Source organism: Atractosteus spatula, chromosome 6, assembly GCF_055471065.1.
Source record: "Atractosteus spatula isolate fAtrSpa1 chromosome 6, fAtrSpa1.hap1, whole genome shotgun sequence".
Classification (NCBI taxonomy): Eukaryota; Metazoa; Chordata; class Actinopteri; order Semionotiformes; family Lepisosteidae; genus Atractosteus; species Atractosteus spatula.
Genome location: NC_142711.1, coordinates 3,833,493 through 3,847,447, shown reverse-complemented (window position 1 = coordinate 3,847,447; position 13,955 = coordinate 3,833,493). Strand labels below are relative to the sequence as shown.

The 13,955-nt window shown below is 44.6% G+C and overlaps 1 protein-coding gene across 9 annotated transcripts in view; it reads right to left on the bottom strand.

Annotated features, from left to right (window-relative positions):
- Nucleotides 1-13,955, bottom strand: part of piezo2b (piezo-type mechanosensitive ion channel component 2b) — a 207,215-nt gene that overhangs the window by 2,157 nt on the left and 191,103 nt on the right. For 8 of the 9 annotated variants that reach the window (XM_088918201.1, XM_088918192.1, XM_088918196.1 and 5 more), the window contains 15 exons: nucleotides 10,841-11,392; nucleotides 9,817-10,075; nucleotides 9,284-9,466; nucleotides 8,358-8,616; nucleotides 7,684-7,816; nucleotides 6,204-6,351; nucleotides 5,261-5,475; nucleotides 4,313-4,471; nucleotides 3,679-3,826; nucleotides 3,072-3,260; nucleotides 2,776-2,868; nucleotides 2,371-2,540; nucleotides 1,282-1,398; nucleotides 1,113-1,192; nucleotides 422-620 (listed from right to left, as the gene is read on the bottom strand). In XM_088918201.1, the coding sequence (XP_088774327.1) occupies nucleotides 422-620; nucleotides 1,113-1,192; nucleotides 1,282-1,398; nucleotides 2,371-2,540; nucleotides 2,776-2,868; nucleotides 3,072-3,260; nucleotides 3,679-3,826; nucleotides 4,313-4,471; nucleotides 5,261-5,475; nucleotides 6,204-6,351; nucleotides 7,684-7,816; nucleotides 8,358-8,616; nucleotides 9,284-9,466; nucleotides 9,817-10,075; nucleotides 10,841-11,392 (2,904 nt within the window). Of the gene's footprint in view, nucleotides 1-421; nucleotides 621-1,112; nucleotides 1,193-1,281; nucleotides 1,399-2,370; nucleotides 2,541-2,775; nucleotides 2,869-3,071; nucleotides 3,261-3,678; nucleotides 3,827-4,312; nucleotides 4,472-5,260; nucleotides 5,476-6,203; nucleotides 6,352-7,683; nucleotides 7,817-8,357; nucleotides 8,617-9,283; nucleotides 9,467-9,816; nucleotides 10,076-10,840; nucleotides 11,393-13,955 lie in introns of those variants that run through there. The other variant, XM_088918199.1, reaches the window with a different exon arrangement.

The window sequence follows — 13,955 nt, the reverse complement described above, 5'->3', positions numbered from 1 at the left end:
TTGAAGCCAATACTCTAGCTTCCTTCAAGACACAGCTGGATGAGATCTTTGCATTAATTCACTAGTAACTACCTAACAGGTAAGATGAGCATAAATGCCCTCCTTTCTTTATAACCTTTCATCTGTTTTTCTCAAATTGAGATTATGACCGTGTGTACTGTGTATCAGTCCTTCCGGACATGACGGGGAAGCTGTGGAAAGTGGTATCTCACACAAGCAGCTGCTCCATTAGTCAAGTGAAAAACAATTCCATTGGTGGGCTCCCAAACCTAAGTACTTTGAATGGATCAAAATTTAGAATTTAGAAGCCTCGTAATGTTTAAGATGGATTTTTTCCAAAATGACATGTCTAAGGTTTAAGATTCCCACTAATGGTATGCTCTTTTTTAAGAACAACCCAAAAAAAAAATGTCCAGCTCACCCATATCCTGCAAGGAAGCCTAAGCTCGGAGGACTGACTTTATCACTGAACACAAACATTTCCAGGCCTGTCATGTTGCTGTGATCAGACTTCCAGATGCTCAGTCTGCTGGTCTGGTTTATAATCCACCACTCCTGGATCTCCTCTGTGTCGTTGCTTTTCCTCTCCAGTCTCAGGGTGATGTTTTTATATGCTTTATCTGGTAGGCATTCCAAGAGAGTTAACGCCAGACTGTGCTTGTGCAGATTGAACAGCTTTAGACTGCTGGTTCTACACACCAGGGGGCGCTAGCAGTGGTTAGGAAATGAAGTGCACGCTGGTGGCAGTGGAAGCCACAACCCCCTTTACCCCCGACATACTGCACCATAATTCATCAAGCGCATCAGGAGAGCTGGCCTTAACATTCCACTGCACCACATGAAAAATAAGACTTCCCCAGTTGTGACTAAAACCGTTCTAATCAGCATTTTTCACATAAAAGAAAAAATGTATCGGCAAACCAGATGGACTTGAACTCATTTTGATCAACTTTTTTTTAAAAAAAAAATCAAATAATAACGTGATGCATAATTCACTTTGGAACTTTTACTGGTGATATTGTTCCTGACATTACCAGGTACCGTACGTCAAACAGCATGTCAAACATTTCTAAACGTGATGGCTTGTTATGAAAATATCATTCTAGGCATACCTAGATAGAGCTGCTGTATGGGTTTCGCATTCGAATCGCTGGGAGCTCGGATAAAGCATGGGAAAACATTATCTATTAACCTGTAAAAGAGAAAACGAAATCAGAATACCCTCAGTCTATTGAACAGACCGTCAAATGGCTGAAAATCAAGCCAAATACGTATACTTACACAGCCGTCTTCCTCGTTCCATTTAATAAAGCTATAAGCTCTTGTTTCGTCGACTGGTCGAGATAGTTTATGTGCTTATCCTGTGCTGTTTCCACTTTTGCGCCCAGGCTCATATTCCTGCGTAAAATTGAATTAAAAGGTTTTGACACTATGCCAGTTTCATACACATCCGATTCTATATTCTTTCATTAAAAAAAAACAAACAGAATCACCATTTTTATGTTCCACCTGGTTTGGGAATTGCCAGTTTCAAATGTCAGATTTCTCCTCATATCTACGAAGCCCCAGGACCACATGCAGGAGAGAGAGAGAGAGGAAGAGGCGGCAGTTTTCCCCATCCTTCCCCCTTTGAGCCAGTCAGCTTTCCGCACATCACAGGCACCACGGGCCTGTACTGGAGCTTCAACAGGGGATCGATACGTTGCCAAGAGCGGTGACAGGCCCGGCCGACTACTTCCACTCGACCGTGCACCTACGCTTGGGGAATCTCAGTTACAGTCGGCTAGTGACACGACTGAGGCTCAAACCCGTGGCTCTGCCACTAAAGTAAAGTGTGCATATACTGTACAGTCAACAAGCAAGAGCAACACATGAAGTGCAAAGCAGTTCGTTTTTTTTCCCCACCATTTTTACCTGACTGCCTTCAACTAAATTTGCTTTGTCCTTTCTTAGTTATTAAGTTTACTGACGAAAGTCATTGATGGAGGCGGTCTGTTCTATTCTTGAAAGGAATCCTGTTCTCCAAACAAGGCAGAGCTAAAGCAATTCAAGTACAGGAGCAAAGTGTTCTGGTTAGTCATTAGGTCGGAGCGATGGCACTGTGGCTCAGGATTTGTGCCTGTGGCTGGAAGGTTGCTGGTTCAAATCCCATGGCTGGCAGAGGAATCCTACTCTGTTGGGCCCCTGAGCAAGGCCCTTAACCCCAACTGCTCCAGGGGTGCTGTATGAATGGCTGATCCTGCGCTCTGACCCCCAGCTTCTCTCCCTGTCTGTGTGTCTCATGGAGAGCAAGCTGGGGTATGCGAAAAGAAATTGTATAGGGCCAATAAAGTGATGTTATCTATTGTACTTAAAACCTTCAGAGCATACCTTTGTATAGTCCAGAAGACAGTAACAGGGAATGTGTTATTATTGCTCAGCATCTTGATCAGGTTGTCTCGACTGGGAGGGCTGATGGTCCACAGGGCATTAGAGCTCCCTTCAAGTTCTGCTACTGTGACATCTTCATGGGTGTACGCCTCCAAAAACTGCATGGCTCCCTAAACACATTGATTAAAAGAGCGGTGTGCTTCATGTGACACAGCAAAATCATTAGCTATTTTCTCTTACACATGAGCAGTCCTGAGACCCCCAAAAAACACCATGCTGCTTAAAAAGGAAACTCATCAACGGTCATTTTTACCACAGGTTACATTTCTTAATAGTGCTTTTAATACACTTATTATTAAATGAAACTTTAATACGTTTTCACAGGAGGGTTTGGAATGTACTTACAGCAGAAGACTCATATTCACCCAGAAGTTTATTAAATTCATCACTGGAAAGGTTTTTTAACTGATTTTGTTGGGCGCTCATAGTAAAGATAGGCTGGGGAAATAAAAAAGAAGGAAAATATTCTTTTCAAGACCCGAAAGTTTTTTCCCCGATTACGAGAAATTAGTTTATACTGGTTATTCAGCAAGCACTCCCATTGCTAGGTCACTATCACACAGAATCCACCCGCAGAGCTATATACACATCTGTCAAAATATACAGCAGGGAAAAAAACCCTGGTAAAATTTCCGGTCTACCTGGAAGCCCCCCAGAGTTATTTTGATGGAGACGTCTAGAGGCTTATTGACGACTCCGGCCACAGACTTGACGAGGGACATGAAGAGCAGCGGAAACCACACGATGCATATCAGCAGCACCACGATCATGCCTCCCATCCCGTACTTCACCACCTTCTTCTTCTTCTGCCCCCGCGGCTGGGGGTACCTCTGCAAAACACAGGTCCGCCGTGAGCAGCGCCTCCCCCCCTCGCTTCCCGTCCGCGCGCGTGACCACTACCGCCACCGCGGACCCCCCAGGACCTTCCGGGCACTGTGGATTAAGGATCACCCCGAAGCGCACTTGAAAAACTACAGCGAAAGACGACGGGGCTGACTCGTGTGCCTTCGGTTATTAGAGCCCGCCATCTCTCTGCAGCCCCCATTTCCCCTAGGAGGGCTTTAATACGATTCTCGAACTTCAGACAGTTCGATCAGCTGCCGTTAGCTTCTGCAGCAGAGTGTCTGGGGTTTCTAAAAATACCTCTGCTGGCTGTTCGTTCTGGCAATACCGCAAGAAAAATAGCAAAAAAACGAAACGGGACGTGCGTGTGGGGAAACTCATTCCACTGCATTAGTGGGCACTGACCTTCTCCGACTCCCTCCAGCACTTCAACACAAATATGTGAGCGTAGATGTCCTCCACGCAGATCCAGCTGGACAAGCTGAGGGTGGTGTCTGTCCACACCCAGTCCATCACAGCCCTGAGCTCCGTCAGGAAGGGCACGAGTCGAAACCTGAAAAACAGGTGGAAGCCAATGCGAAATCGGTCCTGCTGCAGGATACTCTCTGTAATGACTAGCGAGGCGGCAGGAAGAACGGGGCAAAGACGACCATCAAAGCGCTCATTTGGTCGCAGTGTCCAGTGAAAGTAAGAGATGGAATTTAAAAGGCAGACTATTGGTTTTAAGAAATTTTATCGTCCCTTTCTTCAAGTTGCTTAAATGAAATAAAGGAACAAGTAAAGGTTTATTCCACCCTGAAAAGAGAAGAAAAGAAACACAACGTTTCGGCTGTGGAAGAACAACGGAAGAAGGCTCCACAGCCGAGACGTTGCGTTTCCTTTCTTCTCTTTTCGGCAGGGAATAAACCTTTACCTGCTCCTTTGCAGCCTACGCACGCTGACGCGGCTGCCTACCTGAACCAAATTAAAGTTAATAAGGGAATCGTGTGTGACACGATTTGGTGCCTCACTAATCTGGAAATCGGACGCACTCACTCACCCTTGGAATAAGAAGAGGTTGACATAGTTGTAGCTCTTAGTCAGGAAGTTGCCAAGCACTCGGGTTGGATAACCACACCGGATCTGATAGGCCGATAATCCAAAATAAATGCACTTCACAAAGTACCACAGCTGGGCTACAGTGTTCTGACTGAACCGCCTGGAGGACCACAAAAGAAACGCTGTCTGCAGTTCGTTCATCTACAGAATTATTATTATTATTATTATTATTATTATTACATTAGAATGTGAATTGAAGCTGCTTTGAAAAATGTTATCAGCCACAGTACCGTCAGGCCCGTTTTGATTTTCAATATAAATATTGTTCATTTTCAAAGCCCATCCTACAGTCTTTTGAGATTCACATGAAATTCCACAGCACAGTTAAAAGTTTTAACACATTTCATGATTCTGAAGAGCACAGATATTCTGTAGTTTAGTTACAAGAAATTAAGACAATGTGATTGCATGTCATTTTGGGCAGAGCATTCTCTGGTGTTTACAAGAAGATTTGGAGCTCTGTGAAAGAATCGTCACCTCTAACTGAATCACGGATAGTGTAGGCACACCTTAAATTACTTCCTATATTAAGTATAACCCATTTCCTAGACATTTTTAAGGGGCGATTTATACAGCATGTCTTCCTTGTCAATGACATCTGTAGATACACGGTATGGGAACATATTAACCAAGATGTTAAATTCAATAAGAAGTTAAAACTGACGATGGGTACTAAGGAGCAAGCAGTTACCTAGCTAGATATTTGTCTAGGCTAATAGTTTTGGTCTGATGTTTCCACCTTTGGATTGCCATTGCCCATCACAATCATGGATTTCAATCTGTCTTGTCAAACAACACTTAATATTAGTTACACTGGATCAAAACATGTGAACCCCTGTTAAACCAAATGCAGAGAACTAACAGGTGGGAGATATTCACTTATCCGTACCTCTCTGTCACACCAGGTAGGATGAAGAACATCCAGAAGTGAATCCCAAAGACCAAGATGACTTGGAAAATCACTTTCCCCGTGACGGTCTTCCTGAGGTACAGGGCACGGTCCACCACCATGGTCCCGAACTGTATCAGCACCATCACCAGGAACGCCTCAGGAACCTGGTCCTCGGACAGGGAGGATGTGATATCTGCAGCGGCCGAATGTTTCTGTGCAGAAGAACCGCAGAAAGGATTTAATTGGACAAAGAATTAGCAGATCGGTCACTCAGTGTGTTCAGCTTCTGGTCGATACTGGGAGTGGATGCACCGCGTTCTGGTTAGGTAGAGGTATAGTGCCCTTTTTCAAAAAGAGTTTGTGTACAGGATGTTAGCTTAGATGAATCAAGGGTCAGGATCTGTATGGTTTAGACTGATCAAAAACAGTTTAAAGGCATTAAGTTAGAGGTGTGCTACAAGCCACCAGATTCGGATGACAGGATCACATGTCAGGAAGACAAGGTTATCACAGTAGATTTTAGTTTTCCTCAATGGGAAAGGGGAAAAAATGGGAAAAACCATAATGGATGTCAGAGCTGAAATGGTAGACGTGGATAGAGGCTGCTTTCTGACTGTCTGCAATGATCAAGTCACTTTCTAATGAAGTCACTGAGGAATCCCCAGGTCCAATAAAAACTGCGGAAGTGTGATTAAAATATTGTACTCTTTGAAGTGTATTTTGAAACAGAACAGATAAAGTCCAAACCTAAGGTTTATGATCTCAGGAAAGCAGATTACAAAGGAATGAGACAGGGAAGTGGTATGAGGTAAGAGATGTGGAATAATTAGATCACGGATGGCTGCGGTTTAAACTTATTCTTCAAGAAGTCTGTTTGAATTAAATTGAATTAAACGTGATTTGCACTTGCTTACGTAGAAATAAACAGACCTCTACATACCCCAAATGCCCAAAATCCAAACACGATGATTATGAAGTCAACGGTGTCGGCCAAAAACATCAACACATAGACATCCGTCACAGCGCTGTACTCAGGGTGAATCAGATTGTAGAAGAACCGGCGAATAGGGATGTAGACTTCAAGAGTCCTTCAAGAGGAGAAAAGAAGAAGAAGAAGATGAATTTTTCATTGTAATCTTTCCTTGTGTTTTTCTTGTGGAATGCTTAATTTTTTTATTTTCACCTTCTTAATTTCTAAGTAGCCGGTTGCTCATTAACTCAGCCTGGTATTGCAGTACTTGTACCGGCGGCTGTGGTGCGAGAACTGTGATTGCTCTATTCCCCCAGACACTTGGCATGACATGGAGGGGTGGCTCTGTGGCTCAGGATCTGTGCCTGTGGCTGGAAGGTTGCCGGTTCAAATCCCGTGGCTGGCAGAGGAATCCTACTCCATTGGGCCCCTGAGCAAGGCCCTTAAACCAAGCTGCTCCAGGGGTGCTGTACAATGGCTGACCCTGCACTCTGACCCTAAGCTTCTCTCCCTGTCTGTGTGTCTCATGGAGAGCAAGCTGGGGTATGTGAAAAGATGAATTCCTCATATGAGAAATTGTATATGGCCAATAAAGTGATCTCTCTTTTAGAGAACTTGCACTGACAGGAGGAGTGAACTGGTGACACTGAAATATAACAGTTGCCTGGCAGATCCCAGATTTTGCTGTTGTGTATGAACATACAGCTATGGACTTTGCAAGGTGTAGCACTTAGGAAATATCATAGTGGTGAAAAGATGTATATTGGTAAAATGTGTTATACTGTATGTTTCACTATGTGCTCCTAATAAGAGCAAATGTGAGATAAATCACCTATGAAAACTACAATAATGTTGTAAAATGAGGGTATATACTATTTGCTATTTACAGTATATACTGTACATATTTAAGGCATCAGTGTTAGCTCTTGCTAATAACAACATTGTACTTGATTAACATTTAGACCCATAACTCAAAGTGACTGCACACTCTTAAAAAAATTTGGAGGGTGCTTTTTGAAGGTGAAATTTGAACAAAGCTGCTCTTATAAAATTAATGACTATAAAAAAAAATGATATTTTGTCCTAACTAAACAGGAAGTGGATGTGCTTCTTTCTGGTACAGTTTGGGCTGTGTTACAAAGTTCACTGACTTTACTTTAACATACTATAACACTAAGAACCCATTTATTTGAAAGTATCATCCGTGAACACCCTCATCAAGAAACAAGGAACTAAATATATTTCTCTGGGCCTGAATGTCAGAAGCCATCTATTTTGCTGTCAGGCTAATTATAACAAATGTTTTTTTTAATACCTTATTTCTGTGAACAACAATAATGGTGATGGTGAATTAATGTCACACACCAGAACAGAACTGTCTCCTTTCTAAATACAGTATATCAAGACATGCAATATGTGCCTGAAGAGAGAATTGCAATAAAGAACGCACTTCTTAATTGTAAAGGCCTTTGCCATGATGAGCTGCTCCTTCAGTTTCTCAAGCATAAGCTCTTTGCGGGTCTTCTGCTGGATGCTGAGAACGCTGCTGCCTTTTCTGCTGCTATTCCTGGTGCTGGTGCTTCCTACAAGACAATTGCATGGCACATTAAAGCCCTGCCTGCAGGTAATGGACCTACCGGGCATGAATCATTGTGCTGGAGGGGAACCAAAGGCTCTTGCAGAGGCGTGTAATAATAATAATTCCTTACACTTATATAGCACTTTTCTGAACACTCCACTCAAACAGTATAGTGTCCCTGTCCCTATACTGGGGCATTAGGACCCACACAGGCCTCAGGGTGAGCGCCCCCTGCTGGCCCCACTAACACCTCTTCCAGCAGCAACCTTAGCTTTCCCAGGAGTCTCCCATCCAGGTACTAGCCAGGCTCACACCTGCTAAGCTCCAGTGGGCTACCAGTTGTGAGCTGCAGGGTGACATGGCTGCTAGCTGTATACAGTAATTAGACATACTGTAGAGGTGAACAGATGTGGTTTGACCTTTAAAAAGCAGACAACCTACGTGGACTGCCTCCAGCTCATCACATTTTTTTACTGGGGTTCGACAAACTGCTCTTCTGGAAGAGCAATGGTCTGAAATCCCCCGGCTGGTGGAGCTGTCCCTACCTCTCTTGGACCTGCCAGAGCATCGGGAGGACCTGTGGGAGATCTGGGATCCCGCGCTGGAGCTCTTCCTGCGCACTGGGGTCTGGGGCTCTGGGAAGTGCACGTGGACCGACTCCAGGGAGGCCGCCAGGTTGATGGACTTCAGGGAGCCAGCGGAGCCCCTCCGCTCGGCCGACACAGAGCCCTCGTCCTCGGAGTCGTCCCGGTGTGTGGCCTTTTCCGCCACGCCACCATCGTCCTCATCCCACAGGCCATGGCACTGTCAGGGAGACACAGGCAGCACGTCTCTCCGAGGCCTCGATCACAGCCGCAGCACATAGACATAAACACCGCTCGAATGACAAGACTCCACACAGACATATACATGTAGGGTAAGAAAAGGCCTTTTTATCGTACTGGCAGGTATCTAAAAGTTTCAGACTAACTATGGAGATCTACAGCGACAGCCTGTTGCTTGTCTTGGGACAGGGAAGGAATACACAACTGTGGTGTTTCAATCGCCTGAGGCTCAGAGTTTTCAGCCCAGCAGAGCTCTTAATACTCATTGGCTACTGAAAACGCTAGGGCATCGTCTCCCCCTAGGAGTCCCAGGCGTGTTCGGACCCTCTCTGTGGAGCGGTGGGCTTGTCCACGGCTCCCGTGGGCTGAGCGGGTTCGGTGCTTGAGATGCCTGGGAGGCGATAGTTGGAATATGAGGTCCCACAGCACTACACCCTGGCCTTTCGGGGTCAATGTCATACATCCGTGGGACACGGGTATCTCATTATCTCCGGATCACAAGATTTCTAGAACGCGTTAAACCGAGCGCATTGTCTTCTGGTTTTCTATTTCTATTTCTTAACTGCTTGAGGGCCACATGAACACCGAACATCGACGGGGGAAAAGAGCAAGAGACAGACTGCTGGAAATGCCAGAAAGGAGAGTACCTTAAGTATGGACCTGTGGAAAAAGAGAGCGAGGAGCTGGACCAAGTCGTAGTGCACATAGCCCTCCTTCTTTTCCACACCGATGATGTTTGGAGGGTGATAGGGCTTGCTCCTGTCCACTTCTACATTCTTATTGAAAGGGAAGAAGCCAAACTGGAAGAAGTACTTAATCACAATTGTCACCTGGAACAAAAAAAAGCCGACGAAAGTGCAATGTTAAAAAAAAAACACCCTGAGATTATTGGTCATTTGCTGTCTTGTATGAAAGAAAACAAACGTATCAATTTCCTTATTCATTTTCATATCATTTACCATGGACACACCAAGAATGTCATATATTTAAACATGCTGTTTATAGGTATTATAAATTACATTAATTACTGTTAATGTAACACAGCATTAATGCCTGACTACAATTTTTCATACTTATTACCAAAGCAATGCCCTGTACAGTGATGGGTGAAACTGATCCCATGGTTCTGGCTCAATCTGCCAGAGCTGGTGCGGATTCCCGAGCTGAAACACAGCCCTACCTCCGTGTAGACGATAGCCGTCATCCAGAAACGTTTGCTGGGTCTGGGAACAGAAAGCATCGCCCACAGGAAGATGAGGATGGGAAGCACTAGGGTGACCATGGAGGCTGAGATCATGTGGTTGAGGATGATGACAAAGTAGCACACCATTTCAGAGTGAGCAACCAACATGTTGTAGAGGGCATAGAGGAGCTGCAGGATCTGAGGCTGGGTCTGGTAAAACCTTTCAGAGGACTCCAGCTCTTCATCGTAAAACATCCTGGGCAGAAAAACAAGGAGCAATGACACTGAAACCCTTCAAAAGAGTTTTTGGCAGCATGTTCAGGATTAATTGATACCTTTAATTTATATAGCACATTTCATTACAATAGATCTCAAGGTGCTTCACCAAAAAGTAAAAGCTCAAAAAGAGAAATCAAGGATCTCAACAATAACTAAAAAGAAAAAGACAGGAACTTAGTATGTAGTACTGGAGTCTGATAGGCTTGTTGGTAGTGAAGGGTTTAAGGCCTCTTTTAAAGATCTGCTTGTCTGGGATGATTGGGGAGGCTTTTCTACAAGCGAGGAGCAGAGAAGGAGACGTCATGGTCACCCACAGCATGTACTGTGGTTTGGTTCTAGGGAACCTGGAGCACATTAAATTGACCTGATCTTACGGACTGGGGTGAAGTTTGGAAAGAAGGTCAGTATTGTATGGAAAGTGATGTACTGCACATGTCAAGAGCCTTTGTATACTGTACTGTATGCAATAACACATTAATTACGCAAAGTCTTACAGTGAACACTAGTGTAGCTAGACATCTGTACCTCTAACAAAATACTTCAGATCTCTTCATATAAAATTCAAAGTAAGCTGCTTTGAATAAGAGCCTCAGGCAAATACCCAACCCTTGGCAAGTCTCAGCTGTGTAGTGCGACACGTTTGCTCTCCGCTAATGAAACGTGGAGCTACCATCTCGTGCACGAGAAACACTGATGGGCCTTCTCACTCCACCATGCGGTCCTGGCGACACGGCAGGCTCACTTGTTCAGCAGCAGCTCGCTGGCGGTCAGCTCGTGGGTGAGAGAGGGCAGCAGGGCATCGACGGCGTTGTCAGACTTGCTGTCGTCGGGCGTCATGGCCATGAGGTGCTTGTCGTCGGAGCCCTCGCCGGAGCTGACGGACATCCTGTCAAAGCTGACGGCCTTGCTGTAGGAGGGCGGCACGTCCGCGTCCGCATCCGCGTCGGTGGGGTAGGTGGTGGGCGCGTCCGTGTCGGGAGAGTAGAGCTGCACCTCGCATTCCGCGGGGTACAGGTGCTCCCCCACGCCCTCCTCCCTCAGAGGGGGCTCCGCACCCCCCGGCCATTCCGACTCCTCCCCCTGCGAGCGCGCCTCCTCCCCGCCCGCCGCGGAGGCGGGCTCCTCGGGGCCGGGCTCCCCGTCCCCAGCCTCCGCCCCCGGAGCCCTGTCCGAGTCCGCCCCAGGCCCCGGGGAGCCGGGCGGGGCCGCCTCCTCCTCCTGCTCGTCCTCCACCTCCTCGATGGTGTCGGTGGTGCCCTGGCGAGAGTACAGCATGGTGCACTGTGTTGGCTCGCTACAGGGAGAGCAAAGCAAATACATACGGCTCAGGGTTCACAGGCCGATCACTGGAAGAGCACAGAAGCAACTGGGCTACTCTTACCCCCCCGGCAAGACCCTCCTAGGAGGGCTACCTCCCAGAAATATGAGCAACCCAAAGTTTAAACAAACGTTCTCTCATTCAAATAAACCACTTGGTGTGATAAGGGTGTGGCGTTTCAAGCTGTTGTGTGCTTTGTGCTTCTGTGTTTTTGCAGGACAGAAAAGCAAATCCTACAGTATGTGTCACAGCAGGTGGCAGTGTTTCATGATGAAAGGAGGCACCCGAGGAATATGGAGCCAGGGCTCATTAAAAGCGGTGGTCAAAGAAAGAATTTAAAGTTAAAAGAGCAACCACTTCATACAGCACTGTCAAAAGATGTGTGTACAGCAGCATCTTTCTTTAGGTAAGCTCTCTGTCAGTACTCCAGTTGAATATTCAGTTTTTAAATTAGGAATCGGATTGTTACTCCACAAGTTTTTCTAGAAACAAAGTTCAAATCAAATCATGTTTTAATTTTTTTAGCTGATAACAATCACGAAATACAGTAATGTTGTATTGAGGAGACATGCACAAGGGATTACACAATTTTGATACTTTGATTACAAACATACTTGGCTGACCTTTGAACATTAAGACTTTTCCTGTATAAAATGCAACATTTTTTTTCATGCTGTTTGTTTTTAAACAGTTTTAGAATAAATGCAAAGAACTGGTTTTGGTACTTGATACATACTGTATGGTACTGCCCAGTTAGTTGGAGCTAACCCTGGTGACAATTTCAATTACTCAAACACCTCACAAAATCTTTAATCTTTTTCCCCCCCAAAAAAAGGATTTATCATGAGTAAGGTACAGTACTCACAAATTCTTCCCTTTAAGCAGGTTGCTACCATTTCCAAATGAAATGCTTTTCAAATCTTTACTTACAAATTTATTGCATGTACAGTTTAGAGATTGAGGTCTTTTGCATGTTGATTTGGATCAAAAGCTAAGGATTAAAAGGTAAGTGTGGAGATGTTCACATTTATCCTGCTCAGATCACTCTAGCAAGGGGATGGATGAATTAAAAGGACCTGAGCCTTTTAGACAGGAGTAATAGACTATGGTGAAAAAATGATTGGTGACTGAAGAGCAAGTTAACTTTGTCTATATATATTTTTATGACACTTTACATGGCAGAAGCATCAAAAACCCTAACCCATTGTTTCCCAGCTCCTTCATGCAAAGCAGACAGGGGATAAAAGCAGGAAGCAGCAGAGCACTTTTCCAGAGCTTTCAACACTCAACAGGGCTGGACACAGGAGGAGGAGAAATTTATGACATGTACACTAAAACAGTGCTTGACAACAAAACACTGTCCTCTCTTTAATATTTGAGCACTTTCTCAGCAGACGAATACAGAGAGAAACAGACGTGCTTTCATCACTGTCTAATAATGAAATTCCTCAGATCACCTCTTTTAAGCACTAATCTCTGAATTACAAAAGGGAATTCTGGTCAATCTAACAAAACAGCATTGCTACACTAACTGAAGAGAATATGAAATAATAATATTTCTCTGGTAAGAATGGCAAATTAGTTTCCAGGACTTGGATGTCTGTAAAACTTTTTCAGGTAAACTGAGACGCTGCTATAAATGTCAAACAGTGGTGTTCAGCTGCAACAGTAGGCACAGCCTTTATATACATGGTATATAATTAATACGACTAATTTCCTGAGTTTTAAAAGCATGCAATGCCAACAATTAAAAAAAAGACTTTTACAGAGCAGCAAAATCCACTTGCCTTTTTGTTAGGTCTAAATATACCTACAACAGTATTGAAAAATAGGCTTTGTCACACAGGGTCTCTTCTGCAGAGATTCACTTCAAACTTTAAAGCAATCAGCTCTCAGAAGAGCATACTGTGCGGGGTGTGAACGGGCCCTGAACGCAGGCGCCCGTGTGACTCGCATCGAATGCAAGCTGACTGGCACTGGAAGTGAAGTGTTTGCATCTAAGCAGGCAAAATAAGGAAAGAGGACGTGAGCAAATAACCAGCCTGGACCATGCTTTAGATTAAGAGTGGCGTTTTCATTTCGATTTTCATCTACAACAGCTAATAGTTGTTTATGAGCAAGCTAAAATGTTATGTCATAAACAGTAGTATACAAATATTGCAAACCCCTGAACCGAAGGTGAGGGTCGAGGTAACGGGTTTGGGACAGACTATGGTCAGGATTAGAGTTTTTTATGCTAACATGCCATTACTCTACACCATATGTTCATTACTCTCACGTTTATGTCACTCTATAAATACTTGCGTGCATAAAGTGTTTATAAACGGCCTTTGCATTCCCTAATCTAAAGTATTTCCAGCTGATGTTGTGCAAATAAAGGTTTAATAGACATCCCATTAACCATCAATTTGCCCTCAACTGAGAGTCTGTAGAATTTCAATACAGCAATATGTGACAAATTAGTAAAGAGGTCAGGTCAAGGCCAAGGTAAGAATTGGAGAGAAAGCAAGAACTCCGAGATTTTCTATTAACATTCCAC